The 13,449-nt window shown below is 32.4% G+C and overlaps 2 protein-coding genes across 7 annotated transcripts; both read left to right on the top strand.

Annotated features, from left to right (window-relative positions):
- Positions 1-5,082: 5,082 nt before the first annotated feature.
- On the top strand, positions 5,083-5,918 carry LOC129293837 (uncharacterized). Its single transcript, XM_054931949.1, has one exon. The coding sequence runs from the start codon at positions 5,139-5,141 to the stop codon at positions 5,613-5,615; it is 477 nt and encodes a 158-aa protein (XP_054787924.1). The 5' UTR covers positions 5,083-5,138; the 3' UTR covers positions 5,616-5,918.
- Positions 5,919-7,727: 1,809 nt separating this feature from the next.
- Positions 7,728-12,375, top strand: LOC129292128 (uncharacterized). Of its 6 annotated transcripts, none has more exons than XR_008588865.1 (10): positions 7,728-7,975; positions 8,425-8,498; positions 9,003-9,145; positions 9,233-9,279; positions 9,376-9,484; positions 9,765-9,826; positions 10,136-10,250; positions 10,592-10,756; positions 11,359-11,472; positions 11,774-12,374. XR_008588865.1 is itself a non-coding variant. In XM_054929652.1 (9 exons), exons 1-8 carry the CDS (start codon positions 7,817-7,819, stop codon positions 10,741-10,743), a joined length of 861 nt encoding a protein of 286 aa, XP_054785627.1. In that variant the 5' UTR covers positions 7,728-7,816; the 3' UTR covers positions 10,744-10,756; positions 11,774-12,370. The 6 variants fall into 6 exon arrangements, 2 of the variants coding, with proteins under 2 accessions (XP_054785627.1, XP_054785626.1); XR_008588866.1 differs by having other exon boundaries at positions 11,872-12,372; XM_054929652.1 differs by lacking the exon at positions 11,359-11,472 and having other exon boundaries at positions 11,774-12,370.
- Positions 12,376-13,449: the final 1,074 nt, after the last annotated feature.

Genomic DNA, 13,449 nt, shown 5'->3' with positions numbered 1-13,449 from the left:
GTGTGTAAACAAGTTATACATATGCCACTGAATTATCTCTCTCTCTCTCTCTCTCTATATATATATATATATAGCATGACATGGAACGATTGAGTGTTAATTAATTCCTAGATTTTATTATAATTTTTTTAAAATTTTGTGAATCGAATATAATGAGAGTAATAAATTTCGTAACATATAGCAAAGGGTATACGGTAGAGTAATTGAAAGAAGTTGACAAACTCAATTATATTGCACAAGTCCAAGCGAAGTTCCTAATATTCACCATAATGCATTTTGACGATGCAAAGAGTGGAGATTCAACTCCCAACCTCGCTTGACTTCCATCAATTACATGATTCATAATTTTTTTTATATTATAAATTTTTTTTAGTAAAGATGGTGATGCAAGTTGTTTGAAGAGACTTAATTTATACATTATCTATTTTATAATTAATTGATTAAGAAACGAAATGTTAAGGATCCATGATTCATAGAAGTTTTAGGTCATGCATGAGTTGGGTCTCCAAATTTCATCAGAATTGGTAAGTATTTGTCTCCGAGCTCAAAAAAACACTTACAAAAAATATTTACATATTATTTATCAATATAATTTTTAAATTAATAGTAAAATTTGAATTCACAATCTTATAAATTATGAAAATCAAATCCTCACTAGCTAGATTAACTTTTTTTGGCTATTAGTGATTAAATTACATAGTTTTAAGTGCTATTGAAAAGATATTCTTTAAAATAGAACTTTAGAAAGATATTGAAAAAAAAAAGGCATTAGTCTTAGTAGAAGAGATTATATCAACTTAAATACAAGGTATCGAGTTCAATTTAATGTGAAAGCAAAAAACGTCTTCAAAGAGCTATCCCTAATTGGGCTAGATAATACTCAAATCTAATCTAGTTAGATAGCCCAAAAAATAAAAGTTCAAACATATATAACACTAATCGACGAGGTGTGATTAGATAAAAGGGTTAGTTCAATCCTCATATATAATGTGGTGAACCAAGATTTAAATCCTTACTTAGAGAGCTGTGTATTTAATGCTCGATTAGTCATGTTTCGAATATGATTATTTCTAATAAGAGAATACCTATGAATAATAAAAACAAAAAAAAAAAACGTACAAGGATACAGCATAATCAACAGTAATTATGCAAAGAGTAAAGTTCAACGCAGTGTGTGTGTATAAATAGTTTCCATATCCCCCATTCTTGATGCGTCTCTCAAACTATTCCAATTTGGGCACTTTGCAGAAGAAAATGTCATCTTATAAGCTAACAGCCTCTCTTATCTTCTTCCTCTTTCTCTTGAGCCATACACTCGCAATCCGACCTATTATAATTCCTTCTCCTTCTTCTTTCTCTGTTACTCCAAATGATCAGGTAAGTTACTTTTATACATACAATCATAGAGACGCGTTATTAACTTTGATTTTCTGATCTTTTTATTCGAATGAAAATTGTTGAGCTGATATATATCACCATGAATTTGACGTCCTGGAGGTTTTGGAGGTGGAGAGGGTCAACAATGCTGCAGAGGAAAGTTGTCAAGGAAGTGGAGAAGAAGAATGTTTGATGAGAAGAACACTTGCAGCTCACTTAGACTACATCTACACTCAGAATCAAAATCCATGAGATCCTCATCAAATCATTCTCCCATATGTTAAAACTGTGCTATATACATATATTAGGGAATACTTAATGATAAACATCATCATCAGGAAAAAAAAAAAATTTGGTCCTCTTAATTCGTTATCGTCTAAGTCAATTTATATTGTTCTCATATATATTCAAATGTATGATTGTATGAATACCAGTTAAGTGGTTTTTCTCAAGTTCTTCAATTCTTGCTCAGATGCCCTGGCCCTCGTTTGCTCGATATATTTGTTCATATTAAACTTAATCTATTCAAATCTATAATTAATCAGACCCTGGAAAATTATCGAGCAAACTAGCTGAAAGAGTAAAAAACCTTTAATTTTTGTACAGTGATAATTTTAAGCTCTGTTATTTTTAAAGATTTTAATTGAATTGTCATATTCATATAAAATATAATAGAATGTGGAATGATGAAGACAAGCATATAAGCTGTAAAGTTTCCAATTTGTTTGGGAAAAAACCAACAAAATGGACCGAAAGTTACTTTAATTTCCAAAGTGAATAATAACTTGTGTGGGGGATCATGGACTACTTTAACTTTCTTAATGTACAATCAATCTTAAAGTTTGGTACAATTCAAATTTGATGAAATCTTTCCAGCCCGGCTATATAGTGTGTTGCTACCAAATATAATTTTCCACTGGCTATTTTATTTCATCAATTTGCTTAAATTAATGACAATGCTCAACACCACAAATGCAATAGAGTTAACTGGTGAGAATGGATTGAAGAAATAACAAAATATTTCATCAATAACTATTAGTTTAGAATTTGATTGGCATTGTCTCAGACACGTGTATGACACAGAAAAGAAAACAAAATTAATATATTTGTCAGCTCACACACACACACACACACAAACCATCCTCATTTTAGACCCACAAAAGAAATATTTAGAAGATTATAACCTCTTACTACATTAAACACAAAATAGAGCGGCAGGTATTTGAATAGGTTTTTTTTTTTTTTTTTTTTGTGCATGAAGCGTTCAATATTCTAGGTTTGCCTCACATCAAACTAAGAGGACTTAATAGGGATCCAGATTCATCTGGACCAAGATAAGATAGGATTAATGAAAGTTCTATCACCAACATTGTTACATTTTTAAAGCTTGAATTAGAGACATCTAATTAAATTAATATAATGTTATCAATTGAACTAAAACTATTGAATTTGGATGGATAATTTTAGCATGTTTGATTTTCATGTTAGAAATCATCACAACTATGGTTTTGATGAAAGTAAAGTAATTACTTATTTCCCATATGCTTTTAATTTATCAACAAGATAATAATTTTGATGATTTTTTACTTGAAACAAAAGATGCAAAAATGTAGACTATGTAGTTTGTGATAGACGTAGACAAACTGATTAATATAAGTTATATAAGTTTATGCAGTGAGTTAAAGTTTCTTACCATAAACACAGCAGCTAGCCTATGTGATAAAAAATACCTGTCCACAAAGTTCTAGAATACCACACCGTCTTCTTTTCCCCTCTCTTGCTTTTTATGGGATTTTTGTTTACTAAAAAAACTTGTATGTACTTGAATGCTGATGGTCTTGGACTAGTCAATGTACTGCTTTTTATTGTCGGGTTACAGATAATTAATTAATTAAGTTGGCCTACAACCATGATTGTGACGCCTTCGTAGTTGATCACCATTCATGGTGCTTGTCTCTTTTAACAATGATCAAACTTCCACTTTCTTTCTTGGTGGGTTGGTCAATAGAAAATTTTATAGCTTACTATGTCCGTTGAGGAGCAAAAGTTTAATATAACCGTAGGCCCTGTTTGGTTGGCAAGATTTTTATTAGTATAGAAATGTGAATGGGATGAGAATTATGCGTTCGGTTTGTATGAGAAGGAGGAGAATAAGAAAAATCACAAATCAATAAATTTCAGTTCGTTAAGAATGTAGGTGATTGCCCAAAAATGAGAGTAGAGAATAAATGAGCAAAATAAAAATAGAAGGACAGGTTATAAGTTAATTTCTTTATTTTTATATTAAATATTAAGTTCAACTTTATTTAATATGTACAAAATTTCTCACCTTAATTCAAATTTACTCACATTTGGATATCCTCAAAGCACATTCCATTGAAATTTATTGTTTTTATTACTCTGACACATACTTACATCTCACCCCCACCATTTAGATTCGCGGCATCAAAAATTTTCATTTCTAACTTTTTTCTATATATTTGTCATCTCCATTAATTAAAATATGTTCCAATAAGCAAACAGAACGGAAAGATTCCCTTACAACTTATAATGAAATAAACGTACATATTAAATGTTAAGATTAATCTTTTCTTTTTGGCCAGACATCCTCATTTTCATTGGCTTCTTAGATTTTTCCCGTGTGCAAAGAGGAAGTCAAAGAATATTTTTCCGTTGACATTGAGGTTGCAAGTGCCTTACGGAATGTTCTGCTTAATGTTGAAACCAACTATGAAGGTTTCTGACTTGACAACTTGGGATTAAATATGCTACTTAACCAAATCATTTCACTGCTAATCATATGCTTTGTATTTTAATTTTCCTTTCACTAGTCAGAACTTTTCTAAATTTCTGTGCATCTAATTTTCATTGCTGTTTGCTAAATTTATCATGAGAGAAAATCACCTTACTCACACTTGACAAAAGAACGAGCACTTATATAAAAATACAAAAAAAAAAAAAAAAAATTGAACAAGTTATACTATTTATAAATCATAAATAATATTTTTCATATTCCATATATTCTCTCTGGACCATAATATAAGTCATAAGTAAATAATTTACTATTGATAAATAATGTTAGTTAAAACCTTAAATTTTTTAAAAATCTTTGCAACTTTTCATTTATACCCTTATTCAATATGTTATATAAAAGCTTTGATAATAGTAATTAAAATTATAATGCATGATTTTCTTTCAAAAAGATTAATAATGAAATAAGGATATAATTAAAAAAATAAATATAAAAATTACTTTATACTCTATATTTTGAATCAGGCAAGACTTTTCATAGATATTTTATATTGTAGTTCAGAGAAAGTAATGCATAGTAGAAAGGGCTATAGTGGTTTAAGAATGAGATTTTAAATTCGAGCTTATATAAATGTACAAAATGTCTTCAAAAAATTATCTCTAATTAGATTCAATAATACTTGAATCAGATTACTATATCAAAATAATAATAATAATAATAGTACCACCTTTTACAAGAGTAATCATAGGCTCAATGCATAAAATAGGTCTGATTTTATCATATTTTGGGTTGGAGAAATTCATGCCCCAACAAGATTGTATTGTCAAAAAAGCCCTGAGGCCTGTTCTGGGCTGGATTTCACATGGGCCGAGAAATAAGCACGCCTGATTGGCGCCAAAATCTGAGCCTTGGCGCCCTAATAAGTAAATGACCTTTCAGTTCCATGTTTCGTCCCTCTCAGACCTAGAGAAAAGAGAATCTTGAATCAAAATTGGAGGAAACAGACACAATGGGGAACTCGAAACAGTACTTCCTTTTGAGGACGGAGCCATCAGAGTGGTCATGGGAGGACCAAGCCTCCAATAGAGGCATAACCAAGTGGGACGGCGTCAAGAACAAGCAAGCCCAGAAATACCTCAAGTCCATGACCCTACACGATCTCTGCTTCTTCTATCACTCCGGTGCCAAGGCCCGCCGCGTTGTCGGTGTCGTCACCGTCGTGCGTGAGTGGTACGTGGAGGGTGAAGACGGGGCCGTGGACGTGAAGGCGGTCGGGGAAATGAGGAGGCCGGTGGACTTGAAGGAGATGAAAGGGGACCGAGGGTTGAAGGACTTTGTACTGTTGAAGCAGCCTCGGCTCTCTGTTGTTCCAGTTTCTGAGGATGTCTGGAAAAGAATATGTGATTTGGGAGGCGGCTATGAAGGGGACGGCCAAGATGGAATCGACGGCGAGGAGGATGAAGAGGACGCTGAAGAAGAAGAATGATTGAGGTTCTAGGTGAACCGGTATGGTAGGTGTTTGTAAATATGCCTGCTTGATCTGTGTAGTTTAGACTCGTGCTTGGGGTTGGAGAAGTGTAAAATGGAGAAGAGGAGGGATCAAACTAATCTTTTTGTTTGGGTTGTGGGGGATGAAAGTTGAAATTGCTTGCTTGATGGATGGGTTCAACTAAATATGCCTCCTCACTGATCCCTAGTTTGGTTTTTTTGAGGAAAATGGAGTTCTTCAAGAACATCTGTTAATCACTCTAACGAATAGTTTTTGCTCTGGTTGGATTTGTTAGTTTCATTTCCTGCATTATTGGACTGATCCGTCAAGAACCAAGGAAGGTGTGAGCTTTCGTAATGTTTCATTCTGGGGTTAGGATTGGGTAGCAGGACTAGGACTAACTTAATTGGGTGTCGTGTGATGCATACTTGATTCTTTATAAACAACTCTAATGAGACGTTGATAAATTATTAATTTTATTTAAATGAAAAAAATCAAATTTATTATTAATATCCCATCAAATATTTTTATATTAAAGACTATAGTTTTTTTTTTAAAAAAAAGATACCTTCACAAGGATAGGAAAAAGTTTTTTTTTTTGGCCAATAATTGATATTATGAAATTATATCAGACCTTAATTGAACACTGCGAGGCTCGAGTTTTGACAATGCAAAGATGCTTGAAATTATCAGAGAGAAATTGACCAAAATCTCTATTATAAGTTTATCCTGAAACTGTCAGGTACAAGGTGAATTTCGAATTTCTGTATAACTTAATATTAATATTTATTACTACATACAAACGATAAAAAATTATATTTGTAATATTAAATGAACAAAAAATAAATTAAAGTTCTAATTTTTGTTAGTAGAGATACTCAAATATGATTGCTTTTAATATAAAAAAAATATCTCAAAATTGAAAACATAAATAAATAGTTAACTGTTTCATTTTTATACAAATGCTAATATGCCATCCTTTTGTTATATTTTTTTAAACTTTCATTTCTTCTTCTACGTTTGTCCAAATTTTTTTTTTTTTAAACCAACCTATGTTTGTCCAATTCTCTTATAGAGATTGTTATCCAACTCTTATTTACAGATGTTAGAGTTCCAATTGAATATATAAATTAAAAATATTTGTATCATATAAATATAAATTTGAATCTATTTCATTCTATTATAACTCATCTATCCAAATCTATTATGCTTTAGATTTAGTATTCTAAAGCATCCAGTCCCGCAATAGCAAAAAGGAACAAATTCAACAAGCATAGGTTTGACAAATTTTCTTGGACTTCCAATATATCATGGGAGAATGAATATTATATCAACAAAATAAATTGGGAAAATTAAGGAGAGAAATCTAATACTGTTGAACTTTATTATAAAAAATCATAAAAATTAAAATTAGGATGGAAGATCAAGGTAAGTGTAATTAACCGTTATAACCCTAGTATAAAAACTATCAATAATTTTTTAAAATTAGCATGGGGTACTGTATAAGTTACAAGAGTACTCTTTTTAAAATCAAATTGTGCGGTTTTCAATTCCACATATAAAAATAAAAAGTAGCATTAAATTTAATTAAATCAATATAATTTTAAAAGTTTTTACTTTTAAATAACTGAATCAATATAATTTAAAATCTTTACATTCAAAAAATTAAATAAATATAATTTAAAAAATTATACTTTTAAAGAATTATTATATTTTTCAAGAACATCTTGTCTCAATCTATGCCTTATGAATTTTTAAGGGAGAAGAGATTATTAATTTACTATGAATGTCTTGGTATTAGTTTCGCTTTGTTCTAGTTTATTATTTTTTCATTTTCTCATCACACACACACACACACACACACACACACACACACACACACACACACACACACACACAGAAATAGTTTTGTTCCCAAATGATGAGTTTTTGTTAGTAACTATTAAATACAACATGTATGAGATTTAATTAAGAGCAATTTAACATTTTAAGATTTATATTTTGATATTTGGTCTTTCTAAATAATTATTATTTTTAAAATCATTTATAATAACTATCATCTTCTTCATCTCCTTTGTTATAATTTTTCGAAATAAATCCAGTTTTTTTAAAAAGGGACGGATTTTACTTGCCGGGAGATCGGTCGATGATTATATCTCGTTCTGCATCCTCTCCCGTCGAAGGTGAAATTGTTGCAAATGCAAACCCTACCATATGCAAGACCTCGTTTTGCAGGAATTTGCAACGGCGCATGGCTTAGAACCTTGAGCGTCCGAGCATTCTCGTCATCTGACTATGGGGACCAGGCACGTGGAGGCCTACCGCGCTTCTTCTCCGAAGTTCTTCCTCCTTCCAAGGCAATTTCTCCCTCCTTCCTGTATTGCACTGCATTTTGTCTCACAATATCTGTTCCTGCTACTTTCCCGCTAAGTTATTGACTTGCTATGTTATGCCCGTTCTCTTGAATGCTTGGGGTTTATCCTGTCATAAACTCGATTCGTTTTAGTGCCTGGTGTTGTTCACTGAGGGGATTATAATTTTGCATTTTAGTCACTTCGTAGGATTTTCTTACTATCTAGTACTTTGAGTCATGGGTCACTATTTTTAGCGTCTAATGTTTCATAGAATTTCAGATGACAATATTTCTTGCATTCTTCTCTTTTGGGATATGGAAAGTTCTTGATTCGAATGTAAAGTTAGCATTTTTATGGCGTTTGACAAATTATTTTCGTTTATAAAAAATCATTGTGGCTAATCTGACGTATATATAAAATTGTAAATGATATCTTTGTTTCTAATAATGCAGGGTAACAATGTGCGCGTGCAAGGTGATGAATTCTGGCACATGACAAAAGTTTTAAGATTAAGCGCCAATGACAGGTAATTTTTAACGATCTTCATTCGTGAATAGTAGGATTTCTTGATTTATGCCAATTAGTCTTGAGCCTGAAATATGGTTTGGTTCTGTCGAGTTGAATGATCTAGTATAGACGTCAAAATTTTGAGCAAATCCAGTGAATTGTGGTAAAATTAACTGTAGAACATTTTCTATCTGTAAAATAATTGGTAAAATAGGGGGGTTTTGTTTTGGCTTTGTATGCCAATTATTTTAAAATAACTTGACAGATAGAAAATTAGTTTGGTGAAATTAACAAGATTTTCTTTGGCTGTGTATCCCAATTATTTTTGGTTGACTAAATCACTTTGGTCAAGATTGTGGCATTGCTACCTTGGCCCACATTTATTTCTTTGTTTGTGATTCATTGAAAGAAATGCAGAGTGTGTTCTTTCTCATCGTTTTGTATCTGGGTATGAATGCTTATCTCTAGCACTTACTGTGATCTGGAGAAAATTTTCTTGATGATCAATATCATACTGCGCAAGGGTAGAGCTCTTTAATGGGAAAGGGAGTTTAGTAGAAGGGTGCATACAGAACATTGATCGTACAGGACTTGATTTTGTTGCTTTGAACGATCCAAAGTTAATACCTCCACAGAACACTCAATGGCATGTGTTTGCAGGCTTTGGTAAGTTTTTATATGCTTGTGGCACTGTATTTGAAGACTAGTATGTTTCAATCCGTTCTCACCTTTTGAGGTCCAACCCCTGTTTAGGTACTCTGAAAGGTGGTCGGGCTGACTGGCTTGTAGAGAAGTGTACAGTATGTTTTAGTATCATATTGAGATGTTATTTGGTTAGATTTATAATATTTCTGTTATGGTGTTTTCTTTGATTCATAGTTTTAACTGCCATATAGGAACTTGGAGCCAGTAGCGTAACTCCTCTCTTGACTGAACGCTGTCAGTCAATATCAGAAAATCGGGTAGACAGATTGGAACGTGTCATTTTAGCAGCATCTAAACAATGTAACTACATTTTTTACTTGCATCTGAGATTGAAACACATATAACTTGTATGCTTGTGGTTCACTAAATTTTTTTTGGCTTCATTTGGTTGGAGAGAGTTTCATCTAGAGAAAAGAATGGAATAAAGATTCTGACACCCAACATGCTCAGTTCATTCTTTTGTTATCCCATTCCATATCAATTGCATTCTTTATTCCAGCTTCAGAGGGAATACTCAGTCTAATAAGGGTTCATTTGATTTGCGGAACATTTTCATTCACATTCGTGTCTTTTTGCTTAGGTCAAAGGCTGCATGAAATGATCATGAAACCTCCAATAAAGATTGATGAACTTTTGCATCTTGTAAGTTCTGCGTCTCTTTTTAATAGCAAGGACTTGCAGTCTTTCAAGTTCTTTGAAGAGAATTTGATCCACTGTTATGGTAACCTCCATCTTATTACTCTGTGCTAGAATTATAGACAGTGGATGCATTGTTGCATACTCTATTTGCCCTTTATACTTGGGTATTCTGATCCTTAAATAATGGATCTGATTCCATTGTGTTGTTTGTAGTCTGGGGCTACATATTGACATTTATGTCAGAATCTAATGGGATTTGAACTCATTTTCTAATCTCTCAATAACTGGATCAACCTATTTGTTGTCCCTTAGATTGCTCGCTCCAAGCTCTCTCTCCTTGCAGCAGCCAAGGCTGCTCCTGTTCTTGGTGCATTGACATCTTCGCCCCAGGAAACTGGTGGCTTGATCATAATTGGACCAGAAGGAGGTTAGTTGTGTTCAGTCCGTTTATTTGGTTTTATACTTTTACTACATTTCTGAGCATCAAAGGGCATTTTAATTGATTATATATCTAGTAAGTTCAGGATAGTTATTTGGTGAATTTCCACTCGCTCTTATATTACAAATGGTAAGATAATTGAAAGCATAGCAATAATTTTTATGGGATGAACTTTAGCCCCAGGTCATGACTGGCCTGTGCCTTTGGCTTGGGGGCTTCTGATCACCAGACTAAATTGCGAATCTTTGATACCTATGATCTATTACCAGTTAGAGAAGGATAATTAAATGAAATTGATGATGTTTTGTTTTTGCTATGGATTACTCTAGACTTCACAGAGAAGGAAGTCAATATGATGATAGAAGTGGGTGCTACTGCTGTTGGTCTAGGGCCACATCGACTACGGGTTGAAACTGCAACAATAGCACTTTTGGCCACTGTCATGTTATGGTCTGACTCACGGCAAAATTCTGTCGTTTGACTCATCATCACAGGTACCTCTCATACATACTTTTCTAGATACAAACATACAGCTATGACTGTCCCTGTCTTTAATTGATATGTTTAATTTTCAAACAAAAGTGCTCATGTTGGTTGAAGATAAAATCATGTCTAAGTAGATGAAACACAAATAAGTGCTCAAAAGTTAATGGAGACCGTTGCCCTCTATCACTGGGTGGACTCACTGAAGGTCTATGCTGAAACAGTCCGTCAATGAGATCCCAAATTCACGAACATCAAGATACAGACCAATTGGAGAATTGTTTGCGTAATCTATTTTTTTAGTCCTGTTCAACCCTATCTGATCTAGTTGATGACATCACGATAATTTATATCCTGCCCTAGTGTAAAGGAGATGCATCCATCCACCTAATTGTTCTACTGTTATGGAGTATTTGGTTCTGAATTAAATTAGGACTTTTCAACGTGGAACCCACATCAATATGGTTGCAAATGGAAGGAAATGAAATATGTAATTTTGCAAATGAGAAATATTGTGTTACTGTTAAGAAATGTTAATATGGGTATGATAGATATTGTATATCTAAATTTGTGTGCCAAAGGAAAAAAATAACTTTCTCGGGTAATCATGCAGGACATAAGTTATTTGAACACCTCTTGCGAAAGAATCATATCATTCATGCTGCCGAAGTCTTGCTAATTGGTATCCTAGTAACATGGAAGCATGAAAAGTAGGAGAAATTCGTAGGTAAAAATAATGCATAAACATCTTATGTCAAACAAAACGTATTCCTGATTATCTAATTAGTTTGCTCACCTTTCGTAAACCAGGGTTTACATAAGATAATTTTTTAAAAAGAAAAACTTGAGAGGATTTTGAATGTTGATAAGATTACGAAAATGATAAAATAGATTATTGCCTTTGAACGGAATGGAAACAATGGTTATAGAAAACATGTATATGTTAGATGCAGTTATCATCTGAGGCGATTCTTATTTGAATGATGAAATTTATGGCATCTACTGTCTTGTCCTTGTTCTGCCCTCAGATTTTGAAAAATAGATAGCGTCCGTACTAGTTTATAGACAGAGCAACACAAGATTGCTGGTTGGGGTACCCTGGATCTCAAGGTGTGTTATCTCGCAGATATTTGCTGAAGCTCTCCTGTCCTGGCTTGATGTCGTGAGTTGAATTCAAGCTCTCTCTTCTTTGAAATCTCTTCAATGGCTATGAGAAAGATCAAGTCAATCTTTGCACATGTTGCTTTGCCTGAGAACACCATTGTGCAGCCAATTTATGTGTACTTTTCAGATTCATGTGCTTTGTTCTGCTTAGATAACAGTTATCACATGGGATGTCTTGTATTTGCCTCCATGTTTGTCCTCTTACCATATAGGTGACGAAATTGAAATTTTTGATGAAGATGGGATATGCTACTTGCACGTGGATTTTAGAATATATTGAAGATCAGTCCTCTAAATTCTCAGACTTTTCCTTTTCAAATAGTAAAAAGAAAAAGTTTAGGTAAGTTGGGGTTTAAAAATTCATCGGCTAGGATAGCAAGATCTAAATCTAGATCTTTGTGAAGTATAAATCGCGATTTTACAATTTAAATTGTCAATTAATTCATCAGCTAGGTGTTAGTGTTGTTTTTGATAAATATTTCCAATTATGTAAAGTCTTATAGGGGGTTTAACAATAGTTTAAAAAAAAAATTGAAAGAAACCTAAGACTTAAAAATTTGAATCATTTATTTTTGGGACAACAATCATCTGAATTAATTTTGAACCGTGCGAATAGTGTTAGTGCTTTTCTAATTCTAATTAGTATTAATAAATTTATGTAAATGAATTTTCCAATATCATCAATATGAAATGTGAATTATACAGGTCAAACTATTCATAAATTATATTATAACTCCTTTTCACTGGGGAATCTGTAATATCAGTATATATAATATAACTCGTCTTATGTTTTTATATTTTAATCACGTTTCATTCATCTCACTGAGCTCGGTGCAAATGTTTTATTTTCAATCTTTTTCTACACATTTGAATGTGATTTAAATATTAGAAAAAAAGTAATATTGCAAAAACTTCAAAACTTGTAATGCAGGGAATAAAAAAAAACAGACATGATTATTTATTTTGAAAATTGAAGGGATGTCCGTAAATAAATATATGAAGTCATGGGGAGCTTTTTCCCCCTGTTATGATCTCAATTCCTGTTTTTGTTTTTGTTTCAGGCCAACACACAAGGATGGTGTTTACTGGGGAAGGTTTCTTTGTCCATTATAATTAAGTTGCAATCAATGACGCAGAAATCAAAGAGAATTCCACTATTAATGTTAATAGATAGTGATTTCCGGCAATATTAGTGATGAACACAGCATCGTTATTTGTTCTTAATTGTAGCGTTAATACGGACAACTATGATTAACGTGAATAGCAGGAACTCATAGGTGGTCTCCCAAAGGACTACACTCATTTAAGTACCAATGCGCCAAATGACAGAAAAAAAAAATCATCTCTCCGATTTTATTTTAAAATCATTTTTAACATATTTTATTAAAATTAAAAAATATTAAAATTTATTAACTTGATTTAAAATTATAATAAGTTTTTAACTTTGTCTTTATTAGATGTACACATTTTAATAATATTTTTTCTCAACATTTAATACATAATAAAATAATCAATTCAGAATAAAAATTTAATAATATAG

The sequence above is a fragment of the Prosopis cineraria genome, unplaced genomic scaffold, assembly GCF_029017545.1.
Source record: "Prosopis cineraria cultivar Desert tree isolate PC_DT_omini unplaced genomic scaffold, ASM2901754v1 PC14, whole genome shotgun sequence".
NCBI classification, from domain to species: domain Eukaryota; kingdom Viridiplantae; phylum Streptophyta; class Magnoliopsida; order Fabales; family Fabaceae; genus Prosopis; species Prosopis cineraria.
Note: the sequence above shows the minus strand (reverse complement) of the source record. Positions and strands in the feature narration are given on the sequence as shown.